This window comes from Pseudonaja textilis, chromosome 3 (genome assembly GCF_049901715.1).
Source record: "Pseudonaja textilis isolate UNSWEBS1 chromosome 3, rPseTex1.2, whole genome shotgun sequence".
Taxonomy (NCBI): domain Eukaryota; kingdom Metazoa; phylum Chordata; class Lepidosauria; order Squamata; family Elapidae; genus Pseudonaja; species Pseudonaja textilis.
Window position 1 is genome coordinate 200,470,787 of NC_141992.1, and position 13,224 is coordinate 200,484,010.

At 55.0% G+C, this 13,224-nt stretch overlaps 1 protein-coding gene across 1 annotated transcript; it reads right to left on the reverse strand.

Annotated features, from left to right (window-relative positions):
* Positions 1-336: 336 nt before the first annotated feature.
* Positions 337-9,024, reverse strand: LOC148126504 (uncharacterized). The gene is made up of 3 exons (XM_087931898.1): positions 7,850-9,024; positions 1,257-1,396; positions 337-705 (listed from the first exon to the last, which is right to left on the reverse strand). The coding sequence occupies exons 1-3, from the start codon at positions 8,808-8,810 to the stop codon at positions 373-375; spliced, it is 1,434 nt and encodes a 477-aa protein (XP_087788024.1). The 5' UTR covers positions 8,811-9,024; the 3' UTR covers positions 337-372.
* Between the last annotated feature and the right edge of the window lie 4,200 nt (positions 9,025-13,224).

The following is a 13,224-nucleotide window of genomic DNA, read 5'->3' on the forward strand; positions in this document are numbered from 1 at the left end:
CTGCCCATCCTCCCGGGACAATTTTCTGGGTAGGGCTCATATTAGGCCCATCCTATATATTCTTGTTTCAAAATGCATTCAGGGCCCTTCCAGTCTTATGGAAGGACCCACTCTTGTTCCATGCTAAATAAATGTGTTACCTAGACAGAGAACTTGGACTCTGCCTCTTGGTTTGTGCCAAGCCAGACCTGGTTTCCCTGCTTAACGAGGGGGCAGGACTGGTCCCCTCCCAACAAGGAGGCTCATGGGCTAGATTTAGGCTGGTGAGCAATGGGCCCTGCAGGGCTCCCGAGAGGACACACGTTGCATTTCGCAGATGGTTTATTGCGCTTGTGGTGGATGCAAGACAGGAAGGGGGCAGAGGCAGCGTGATCACCAGATGAAAAGGGGCTTCCCATCGGCCTGGGACAGCAGTTGGAGGCAGTTGAGCAGGATCAGGCAGTCGGCCACCTTGTCCTGGGGCACCACGCTGACAATCACCTCGTGCAGGTAGTTTGGATCATTATACAGCTGAGCTTCAGAGCCCGAGGCATCAGGACGTTCACGGAGGATGCCGTAGGTGTTCACAATGTGCTCGGTGAATTGGGGGTGGAAGGCGGGGTTGTAGTTTTGTGGCTTCAGGCGGTTCATGATTTCGTTGTAGCGGTCCATCATGGCCGAGCGCTGTTCTTGGGTCAGGGGGTTGACGGTGTCATTTTCAGCCTGCTGGAAGAAGAAGCACATTTTCAGTCTCCTCATCATCATCATCTTTGGGGCGCTCAAGCTTGGCTGCCCAGCACCCACTCTGTCCCTCAGGAGCAAGCAGGAGGCCTGGCACTGGTGCTGACGGCAATAACCTCACAGCCACGGGAACCCTGGAATTGCCTGGCACTCAGGTGCCACTGATCCAAGGAGATCCCAAGGTTCCCCGTAGAGCCAGATGACCTGACATTCCTGCATTCTTAGGATGTGATCTCCAGGCCTCAGCAGGATGGGCATCGGCTCTGCCGCCAGTGTTTGGTGCTCCTCTTTCTGTCCCTCACCCCAACTGAGGTAACCCATGGCTGATATGGATGGCACATTAATAGCCCAAACCTTTGTCCTCCCAATAATCCTGTAAAGCCCACCCTGGGTGTTACGTAAATCTTGGAGGGGCGTGAGTTTGACGGCAACTGCTAAGTGAGATTTTAGACCCGCCTCATGAGATGAGGGTATCTGCTGTGGCCCCACAGAAGGCGGAAGGGCAAAGCGCCCACTGGCGGCCGTGTCAGTCTTACCTGCATTATTTTCTCAGGGATATTGCCAACGGTGAAGCCGTAGAGGCGGACTCGGTCGGGGAAGATGCTAGAGAGGATCCGTCGGTCCAGCTGGAAGGCCACCTCCCCCACGATACGTTCAAAGTTGGCAGACTTGGAATCTGAGGAGAGCAGAATCCCCGGTCAGTCTGAGAGGCCCCCAGCCTCCCTCACCTTCTTCCTGGCCTGGCCAAAGGGTTCGTCCCCACTGGGGATGGGTTGCATTTCTTGACCGGAGTTTAGGGATAGCTGAGTCCAGATCAACTTTGCGGGGGTCATAGTATGCCAGGACAAGGTTTAAAAACCCAGCATGCAGGAATCAGTGGGCAAAGTGGGGGGCTCGTCATCCAGGAAACCCTTTCAGAGGGGCTCCTTCACAGAGGGGTCAAGTCAGACTCCAGCAACTAAAGGGTAGTCTCCACTTATGACCGTAATGCAGTTTGGAACTTCTGTGGTAAATCTTGACAGTCATAAGCTGAGACACCCACATGACCGATCCGATTTTTATGACCTTTTGGGGGCAGTCATAAAGTGAATACAACAATCATAGGGTTCATTCATTCCTAAGGGCACTTTTTGCTAGAAACCATCATAAATCACAGTCACGTGACCACGGGACCCTGCAGTTGGCCATAAGAGTGAACCCGTTGCCTGGCACACAAAATGCGATGGGGGGAGTGGGGGAGTTTGCTGCTATCAGAGCTCTAGAACCAGGTGGAAGTAACTATTTTGGGGGAGGTGTCCATTGTAACTGAGTTGTCACTAAGCAACCAGTTTTTAAGCAAGGACTCCCTGTGTTTGTTATTTGTGTATCCTGCCACCCTGGGGTATGGGCTCTGAGGCAGCTGGGAGTTGGTGGCCACCACGGCAATCCTGGCTGTTCCACTCCCCACAGAGGCCACGTGTCAGGCATCAGCCCTGTGGCGGTGGCAACGTGATCTGGAGCTGGTCAGGCTCCCTTGCCTACTGGCTCTGGGGTCAGCCCTCCCCACGGGGTGCTCTTGAAGGCCAGGAAGGATGGGCTTTGTAGTACTTGCAGTATGGGTTTTGTAGTACTTGCACAGACTAACATGGTTTTCTTGTATTTTACATTTGCCTTTTTCAAATGTTTCAAATCCCTCTGCCAGGCCTGGTTTATCAAAGAAAGGCTTTAATTCTTCTTGAAGATTAAGGCTCATGGCAAATTACTAGCAATACATTTGTAAAAGGCAAATTTAAAACACAAGAAAACTAATGTTAGTTAGCCAATGCAACAGTACTACAGATTCCATATTGCAAGTACTACAAAGTCCATCCTGCGTAGCCCTCACTGAGTCCTGGAGGGAGCTTAGGGGCTCTGAAGTGCGGCTGATCACTGAGGCTCAGGTGGCTGCGTGGGCTGAGAGGGTGACCTGGTCCGTGGGTCAGATTGCAGTCAGATGCCTCTTCATGCCAGGGGATCTCACAGCATCTGCGGGTTTCTTGAGGAGCCCCAGGTGATGGAGAGGCATAAGGGACACCTGGAACGCTTCCGGAACAAACCCAAGAGTGGACCTGGCCCGTCTCAGGCCTGAGCCTTCTCTACACAGAATGACAGTGAAATGGAGTCATTTTGTGTCCAGAGGGAGCCGGCTGGTGGGTCTGTTTAGGGTGACTGGATCCTTCCTGGGCAAGAAGGGGCCAAGGGGAAGCCTTGCAGGGCTGGGGTGAAGATTATTCAAGGACCCATCAGATCCCCAGATACAAGTCAGTTGGATTCACTCAGAGTTGCAATTCAGCTGCCGAGGATGATTTACCGGATGACCTGAACATTTCAAACTTTTTGGCTCGGGTGATGTGTACAAGACCTTGTGAGAGCAGTCTGGGCTAGTGATTAAGGCACCAGGCAATAAACGGGGGCCATGAGTTCTAGTCTTGTCTTAGCCATGAAATCCAGCTGGTGACTTTGGGCCAAGCACTCTGCCTTAGTCCACAATGTCTGGATCAGGTGACAAACCGATTGGTCAACTCCTGTTGCAACCAATGGATCAACATTTGGATGATCCAAAAAAGTGGACCCTGCCCTTGCAGAAAATGGGAAGAAAAGGAGCAGTGGGGGAGGGGAGGAGGAGGAGGAGGAGGAGGAAGTAGAAGAAGCATGCAGGGTCCTCAGAACTGTGAGCTCAGCTATCTCTGTCCCTCCAGGTGGAATTGAGCTCTCACAGAAGCTGGCTGAGGGCGGGGAGTTGGCATCTTTTTGGGTTAGGAATATTCATGGTTAATGATCATGCTGTAAGAGGCACAGAGTCGGTTCATAGTGAGATGGGTGGTAAATAAATTTAGTAATAAATAACATAAAATTCTGTCTCTGCAGGACAGAAGATTTTTTCTGTCCTGAAGGTCTATTTTTTTAAGAGACCCTCACTGAATCCAGCCCAGCTGGGCCTGGTTGCAGTACCAAAGCAACAGCATTAAGGGTGGTTGCAGGTTCCTATGCAGACCTAGGAAAGGGGTGGGGGGTAGGGGAGATGAGGTCCCCCTGGTCCTATTTTGATATCTCAGCAGCCTTTAACATGCCACTCTGGGCCACTGGGGGTTGGCAATGGGGGCATTCTGTTGCAGTTCCTTTGCCGGGGCCAATTCCAGCCACGGCCTGAACTCTCCTTGACCTTCTTTAACATACCCCGAGGCTGCTGGGTGAGGCAGCTGGTCAGCTTGGGCTGAGATATCAGTTGCTAGTGATGCGTCTCCACCCCAGGCTGACCAACCAACCATCCAAAATAATTGAGCTCCTTTCCCAGCGCCTGGAGGCAGTGAGAGTCTGGATGGCAGACAGCAGCTTGTCTTCTGGGGTCCTGGGGGTCTCCCCTCTTTAGATTTGTGTGTGGATCATTCCCCAAGTCAGTGTGCAGTTTCGTGTGGCTCCTGCTGGAAGAGTAGATGGCAACAAGAGCCAAGGGGGCTTTGGTTATACCTTGGGCCTATAATTCAGTGGTGGGATTCAAATAATTTAACAACTGGTTCTCTGCTCTAATGACCAGCTGGGTAGGAATGGCTGGGATAGGGGTAACACGGGACTCATGGGACCATCCCTCACTCTCATTATGCAGGTAATCCTCCAGTTACAAATGTAATAGAGCCTGCCAATTACACTTGTAACTTGGGGGTTCATTTGATTGAATCATGTTAAATGAACGTGATCACTCCTTGCTTTCCTCAATGCATTTGTTAATCGAGTGTGCAGGTCATTAAATGCACATGAGGTAACTTAGGCTGGGGAATAGCATGGGGCCCTAGCGCTAAGCAGGCCAGGTCTCCCCCAATCCACTGAGATACCTCATGTTCCTCTGGGGTCCCCACAATCGCTTCCCCCCCATCCTGCCCCACCAGGTCTCCACAGACTGGGCCTGCTTTGCTAGCATCCAGATTCCACTTACTCCTCCCCACCCCATTTCCCAGGGATTACTTACTTTTTGAAGATCTCCAGAGATCCAAAAGATGCTGACCCACTGGCAGAGAAGCCAAAGTATTTTATTCAGCTGATGGCAAATCTAAAGAAAAAAATTTCACCAGCTTCTGAGTAAAAGACTTTTGCTTACGGCCAAGTGGTCAGCAGGCCTCCTGCTTTAGGACAGCTTCAGGGATTGAGGTAGCAACAGCAACCAATCAACAAGGAGCTTGCTTCCTTTGTCTCATTGGGCTGAACGGCAAGTCCCTTGATGATTGGCTGCCACACCCCAATCCCTGAAGCTGCTCATTCAAACTAGCTAGTCAGGAGGCTGCTCCATGCTGGCCAACTGGGCTCAAAATAAGCCTGTGGGCCCTCCTGGCAGAGATGCTGGTCTTTTACTTAGACGGGGAAAGCAGTTTTCCTTACAGCTCACTTCTTACAGCTTCATCGGCTTCTGAATAAAAGACTTCGGCTTCTCGGCCACTTGGGTCAGTCTCTTCTGCAGCTCTTTAAAAAGGAAGTACAGGAAAGCCATGGGAAATAAGGTGGGGAGGAATAAGTGGATTGGGCCCATGGAGCTCCATTTCAGCATGTAACAGGTACAGTGAACTGATACGAACCGACTACTGTAACAGAGTCCATAGGAGCATGCTCGCAAGTGGCAAAATGCAGCAGTGTGGGTGGTTTGGGGTCTTTCTCATTGCACCCACATAACCCCACTGCCCCATTAGCCGCCCTGGCTCCCAGCAGGCAATTTAGAGTGCTGGTTATCGGCTATCAAGCCATCCAGAACACGGTCATATTTCTTGCGGGACTGCCTCTCTCTCCCCCACTGTTTCTGCCTTCCCCACCAGACTTAACAGACGGGACCCATTCCAGGTCCTTTCTGTCAAGCGATGCCCTCTTGTTGGGCCTGGGAGTCCGGCCTTCTCAGGGGCAGACCCACCTCATGGAGACCTGGGTGGCCTTTCAGAAGATGAGGCTTCCCTAGGCATTCAATCAGGTGGTTGGGGGAGCACAGCTGTTCCTCCAATTGTTTTGTTTATGAAGGGGGTTCTTGTTTATCCATGGGGCCAAGGGTGGTTGCTGCTGGGAAGAGGGCCCATGTGCTAATCACCCCATGCCTGCTTGCACCCCGAGGCCCTGCCCCCTCTTCTTCCTCCAGATGCTGCTGAGGGTTGCCCACCCAGCCCTTTGCCAGGCAGCCTCTGAGCTGGACCTCACAGGAACCCACCAACAGTGACCCCACCAAGGGCTCAGGAAAGCCCACCAAGGGCTCAGCTGGCTGTGTGTGGTCAAGCAAGAAGCCCACGAAGAACGGCTCAGGAGGGGCAGCCGTGAGTGCAGTGGCCAAAAGGGTGTAGATTTGGGGGGATAGGGAAGAGAGGCAGAGGGGAGTTGAAGCAATCCTGTGGTGGGGGTGGGCTGCCAAACACCCAAATTTTGATCACGTGACCGGTCGCTAATGGAAACCACAACTGTGCTGGTGAACTTACTTCAGCTTTCGTTTGCTTTAGAGACCTGTGAAGTAAATGCGAGGATCGGTCATAAAGGTTGCAACTGCGAACAGTTCCTAAAGGTGGCGGGCCCTGAACGAAGCCCCCCTGCCTTCTGCGGGAGCCCCTCAATGGACATGCCTCCAAGCATGGCAAAGGACCCCGGGGGAATCTTCTGGCCAGGATAAAACCAAACAAGCCCCTTGATGTATCTCTTGAAATACCTACTTCTCTGCCGTTTGCCTGGCAAGCGGCTCCCTGGGTGATGTGCCACAGATTTCTGGGCCAAAATGAAAACCGTAACTTAAAAGACCACCTTTTTTAAAAGGCTGGGGGAGGAGGAAAAAGGGAGGGGCCTCTAGGAAGTTCTAGCTGAAAAGAATTTGGTGATTTGGTCCTGGGATTCCCTTTCCTTTGGGGGAGTGGGGTGCCTCCAAGTCTTTGGGGGACACGAGAAGGGGGAAAGAGATGACAGCTCTGGCTTCTGGGCTGCATTTCCCCATCACCCATTTCAGGTTTTCTCAGAGATGAGGGCTGTGTTCCTTGCATGCCGGAAGGTGCTTTGGGTGGATGCAAAGGGCACTGCCCCCGGGGGCTCTTCAGCTCCTCTTCTTCAGCCACAGCCCCTGTTCTCCTGGCCTCCTTCTTTGGCTCACCTTTCTGGGGAAACAGCTTAGCTCCTCCTCTGGAAGGAGGAGCTCCCTGGCTGATCGTACCCCCACCCCCCACCCCCCATTCCTCCTTGACTGCCTTCTTCCTAGGCTCAGAGGGAGGGACTGGCCCAAGGTCACCATCAGCCTTTGTGTCTAAGGCAGGAGAAGAGCACCCCATGTCCCACATTTTAGCCTGGTGCCTTGAACGTCTATCTCAGAAGAGGTCTCCCTAGAGATCTGGTGTGGACCCGTAGCTTTCTCCCCTTAGACCTAACAGAGAGCTTCAGGCAAAGTTCAGGGGACGCCCACCCCAAAGCAAAGACAGCTGTCGCTACACACAGCCTGCCATGTTCTCAGGGGCAAAATCTTACCTGGCCAAGCTGAAAGATGTGTCACATATTATAACTTACAACAGACCATGGGGAGAGCCCCTCTGGCCCTCGGGATTGCCCCGGGCAGCCTTTGGAAAGCTGACCCATCTGACGGGCACGTCTGTGTACCAGAAAGCCTGATTCCCAGGATTCCTGGTAGCCAAGGGAGAGGAAAGATGGCCGTTTTGCCAGAGGGGAATGGTCCAAAAACAGGAAAGGACTTCCTGGCAGGATCTTCCAAATGCTTGGATTTGTGCTGCCTCAGGATGAGGATGGGTCCAGTGACTTCTTGGTCACTCTCAAAGGCCCAAAGGCAGCCCAATTGGGAAGAAGGTCTTGAAGCCTCCGGGGGCAGCCCTAGTGGGCTGGCATGGCTGAGCAGAGAGGGAGAGGGGTCTGCAGGTGAACTGACCTCTACCTGCCCAAAGTGGTAGGCAACCGTTTTTTGTTTTTGTTTTTTTGCTTAGGGGGAGAGGCCCAAAGGAGCCCCACATACTTCTCTGCTGGCCTTGTTCCCTGCAGCCCAAAGGGCCAGGCTAGTCCCACCAGCCTTGAACAGTTAGAACCTGGCAGAGGCATGCTGGGTGCAGTGGAGCCCCCCCCCATCTGTGCTGGGTCTTCCCTCTCCCTCCATGGACTGTCTTACCTCTGCCCGTGGGAGTAGCTTGTGCGCGGCGATCACTCTTCTCAGCAGGCTCTGGGCTGACGGGTTGGGCCAAGGGGCTGGGCAGCATGTGTGGTGAGATGGCTCTTGGGCTCATGGCTGGGACAGGTGAACTGACCAGTGGGGAATATTGGATGGGCGATGGGACACAAATAGTGCCAGGAGAGCTAGCTGGAGCTAAGGGGCTGAAGAGGCTGGAGGGGCCGCTGGAGAAGACTGGGCTGCCTAAGCCGGTGGTGCTGGCTGGGACCATTGACCCGTAGAGGCTGGAGACATAGCTAGCTGGCAACATGGGTCCGTAGAGACTAGACATGTCAGGGGAGCTGGTGGGGGCCACTGGTCTAAAAGGGCTGGTGGCGCCCAGAGAACTGTAAGGGCTGGGCACTGTTCCACAGGAGCTGTCCGGGAACAGGGGGCTCATGAGGTTGGAGAACTCAGGGCACGAGATCAGTGGGCTGCCCCTGCCAGAGCTGGCCGAGATCATTGGCCCAAAGACACTGGAGGTGCCAGTGTAGCTGGCTGGGAGCATTGGACCAAAAGAACTGGATGTGTCAGGGGAGCTGGCTGGGGGCACAATTCTGAAAGGGCTGGAGGCTCCCAGGGTGTTGTAGAGACTGGACATATCAGGGGATCCTGGGACCAGTGGGGCAAAAGAGTTACTAAGGCTGATTGGACTGCAGGTGTCTGTCTGGGAGAAAATGCTGGTTGGAGAATAGGGAGAGAATTGGCCAGGACTGTAGGGGCCGTGGTAGGGGTCCCCCCCGAGAGTATAGATTTCGTCAGGGAAGTGTACATAGCGGGAGGGGTGTATCGGGGACATGCTGGGCATGCCGGGCAGCTGAGGCCGGGCGGCCCTTCCAGGGTCAGATCCTGGGGGGGAAGATCTCACTGGAGAACTGGGAAAAGGGGTCACTGACAGGGGCTGGAAGCTGCAAACCGCCATAAGAATCCCAAGAGGGGACCATGTAGGAGGGGGGACAAGAGCCAGAGGGAGCAGAGACAGGGCTTGAAGTCTGGGTAGGCTGGAAGGGCTGCCGCTGGGTGGGGAGGGTGCCAAGGATGGACCTAGGGCTAAAGGGAGAGGACAGCTGGGAGAGCAGCTGGGTGGAGGGCAGGCTGCTCCCGAAGACGGAGGTGAGTTGTGACAGGTTCTGAGTGCTGGGAGCCTCGGGACTGCTTGGGATGTAAGGGAAACTCCCGCCTCCCTGCCCCGCAGCAGCCGCCTGGGCAGGGCTAAAGGGAGAGGACAGCTGGGAGAGCAGCTGGGTGGAGGGCAGGCTGCTCCCGAAGACGGAGGTGAGTTGTGACAGGTTCTGAGTGCTGGGAGCCTCAGGACTGCTTGGGATGCAAGGGAAACTCCCGCCTCCCTGCCCAGCAGCAGCCGCCTGGGCAGGGCTAAAGGGAGAGGACAGCTGGGAGAGCAGCTGGGTGGAGGGCAGGCTGCTCCCGAAGACGGAGGTGAGTTGTGACAGGTTCTGAGTGCTGGGCGCCTCGGGACTGCTTGGGATGCAAGGGAAACTCCCGCCTCCCTGCCCCGCAGCAGCCGCCTGGGCAGGGCTAAAGGGAGAGGACAGCTGGGAGAGCAGCTGGGTGGAGGGCAGGCTGCTCCCGAAGACGGAGGTGAGTTGTGACAGGTTCTGCGTGCTGGGTGCCTCGGGAGTCCCTTGAGGGCAAGAGAACATTCCCCCTTCCTGTCCAGATGTGGGCCTCATGTAGATGGAGGGTAGTTGGGAGGGGTACTGTGCGCTGGGCAGCTCGGGGCTGCCTACAATGGTGGGGAAGGTGAATATCCTCTGCCTTTGCTTAACAGTGGGCTTCATGTACATGGAGGGCAACGAGCAGAGGTTTGGCGTGCTCGCCAGCTGTGGGATGCCTGGGGAAGGGGAAGGGGAATATCCTTCCTCCTTGCCTAGAATGGTGGGGAAGGTGAATATCCTCTGCCTTTGCTTAACAGTGGGCTTCATATACATGGAGGGCAGTGAGGACAGGGTCTGCATACCGGGCATCTCAGGACTAACTAGACTGCCAGGGGTGGAGAAAGTTCCCCATCCCTGCCCACCAGAAGCACCATGGGCAGAGCTAAAGGGAGAGGTCAGGCTACTCCCGAAGACGGAGGTGAGTTGTGACAGGTTCTGAGTGCTGGGAGCCTCGGGACTGCTTGGAATGCAAGGGAAACTCCCGCCTCCCTGCCCAGCAGCCACCGCCTGGGCAGGGCTAAAGGGAGAGGAGAGCTGGGAGAGCAGCTGGGTGGAAGGCAGGCTGCTCCCGAAGACGGAGGTGAGTTGTGACAGGTTCTGTGTACTGGGTGCCTCGGGACTGCTTGGGATGCAAGGGAAAGTCCCGCCTCCCTGCCCCACAGAAGCCACCTGGGCAGGGCTAAAGGGAGAGGAGAGCTGGGAGAGCAGCTGGGTGGAAGGCAGGCTGCTCCCGAAGACGGAGGTGAGTTGTGACAGGTTCTGCGTACTGGGTGCCTCGGGACTGCTTGGGATGCAAGGAAAGTCCCGCCTCCTGCCCCACAGAAGCCACCTGGGCAGGGCTAAAGGAGAGGAGAGCTGGGAGAGCAGCTGGGTGGAAGGCAGGCTGCTCCCGAAGACGGAGGTGAGTTGTGACAGGTTCTGCGTACTGGGTGCCTCCGGGACTGCTTGGGATGCAAGGAAAGTCCCGCCTCCCTGCCCCGCAGAAGCCACCTGGGCAGGGCTAAAGGAGAAGACAGCTGGGAGAGCAGCTGGGTGGAGGGCAGGCTGCTCCCAAAGACAGAGGTGAGTTGTGACAGGTTCTGCGTGCTGGGTGCCTCGGGACTGCCTAGATTGGAAGGGATGGAGTATGTCCCCCTTAAGTGTGCAGCAATTGGCCTGGTGGGGCTGTAGAAGACAGAGGGCAGCTGGGAAAGCTGCTGGGTGCTGGGGAGCTCGGCACTATCAACATACCAGTTGGGCAACCCCCCTTCATCACCTGTGATGGTGTATGTCCCCCTTCTTTGCCCAGCAATGGGCCCGGTGGGGCTGTAGAAGACAGAGGGCAGCTGGGAGAGCTGCTGGATGCTGGGGAGCTCGGCGCTACCAACGTGCCAGGGAGGCGTTGACCCTCCAGTGCTGGGGACAGAGTATGTACCCCCCCTGCTGGGGATGGTGTACGTCCCCCTTCCCTGCCTGGCAACAGGAAGGTTGGGCAGGCTGCTGCCAGGGAAGACAGAGGTGAGCTGTGTGCCGGGGAGGTCACAGGGAATGTAGGCCCCACCTGGCTGGGTGATGGCAGGCAGGTTGGGCAGACTGGCTGGTGCAATGAGGGGAGTACAGGGGGAAGACAGGTGGGGGTGCCATGGGATGGGGCACTCAAAGCAGTAGCCCCGCGGGACGATTGAGCTGCCGCTGCTCTGCTGAGAAGCATTTTGACCTGAGATTGTTGCACCGCCAACACCTGCAAGATGGAGAGAGAGAGAGAAAGAAGTGGTAGCATCTAATAGGGGGCAGGAAACTGCCATTATCCTCCCCTGCTTAATCTGGGGCAGTCAAGTTACCTTCTGAGTGGGAGCACAGTTTTCCCTTTGGATTATTCATTCAGCAACTGTTTCAAGTTACAACAGTGCTGAAAAAACAGAGTTATGAATGGTCCTTGAAGTTACCGCTATTGTTATGCCCCTTTGTTCACATGATCAAAATCGGGATTCCCCCCTCCTCGTGCTTACAATCGGAAAGGTGTGAGAGTAGTTAAGGCACCATGTCAGAAACCAGGACACAGTGAGTTCTAGTCCCGCCTTTGCCATGAAAACTGACTGGGTGACTTTGGCCCAGTTGCTCTCCCGCAGAACAGTCCAACTTCACAGGGTTGTTCTTGTGGGGGAGGAGGAGCATATGTTTGCTGACTGGGCATGGAATGAGGCAGCTTGACTGTGGTGAGCTGGCTTTGGCAAGTTGGCCACGGTGAATTGTCACAGATCCCATGTGATGACCCAGGGCAAGGCACAGAGGTGACACAGTCAGCTGATAGTTCAAACTGCTCCTTTATTGCTCCAACTTTCCCCCCAATGCTCCCATGTTTATGGCAAGTTCCACAGCACACACACACCTCCAGCAGCCTCTGGCTGTAAGTAGTCCAGCACAACACTGTGAGCACAACGGCTGCAAAACAAGAAATCCAGCAGGGCTCGGGAATAAGTCAATGAGTCCAGCAAGCAAAAGAACAAGGCAACTAATCCAGGAAGCAAGAAATAAAGCAAGAAATCCAGGAAACTCCAAATGTAGGCAACAGCACACAACACTCCATGAATTCAGCGTTTCTTCCCAACAAATACCCCTCCCCATGGCATCTCCTTAAGTTTCAGTCTCCAGGTGTGCCTTGTGAAGAGGGGTGGGGTGCCCTCCTCCTGAGTTGTTGGGTCAGCCTGCACTGTTCCCGCCTTCTCTCCACTCTCCACCCTCAGGGATCAGGAGGTGATGATCCTTGCTCATCACCTGAGCTCTGTCACTCCTCATGTTCACTGCGTAGGCTCTCTTAGTCCTCCTGGCCATTCCTCCCTGCCTACAAGCCATCCCTGAAAGGGCTTGGCCTGACTCAGCCTGCTCCTCCCCACATTCCTCCAAAGCCAAAGAAGCCGCCTCCTTGATCTCTGTCAGCTCTGGCTTGTCTTCTTCTGCAGATTCAGGCTCCAACAACCTCGGCCTTCCTGTGGTCAGTGCAGAGCCTCATCTGCCAAAGGGAGCTTGCCAGGCCCCACCAGAGAAAAGAGAGTGGGAGGATGAGGTGAGGTGAAGCTCCCTCCATCGTCTGGCGACGCTGGAGAGCCACCAGCAGCTCAGGAACCAAGGGTGGAGGCAGCCTGCCCTCTCAGCCAGGGGTAGAAGATAGCAAAGGGTAGCTGCCAGAGTGCAGGGCAGGCTCCATTGTGGTTGTAAGCCAAGGACTATCTGTATTGAAAGGTGAAGCAGCACAGATGTTAGCATCCATGACGCCTTAGGAGACACGGCCTATTCCCAATAAACTCTAAGTCCCAGAAGACCAAGGGGGACCACCGCTCTGGCCATCTCCAATTCAAAAGGCTACAAGAACTGACCGCTGAGATACAGCAAGCAACAGAAGAAAAAGCAGTCAAGGGTCTAGTAGCAAATTTGGGGAATGATGGTTGAAAGAGCCTCCTAGCAGACAAAGGAGGAAAGATTTGAGCAGGAGATAGAGCACTAATCCATTTGGAATCCGGGGGGGGGGGGGGCAGAGAAGGCTCCTCCGAATGCCAGGGGACCGCCAAGACATCAGACAAACCCACCCAGGATTGTCCCTGAAACAAAACTGACCAGACCAGAATTCTCTTCCCTCAGACCCAGGAGGGGGAGACCCCTCTCTCAGGCACGGCTCTGATGCTC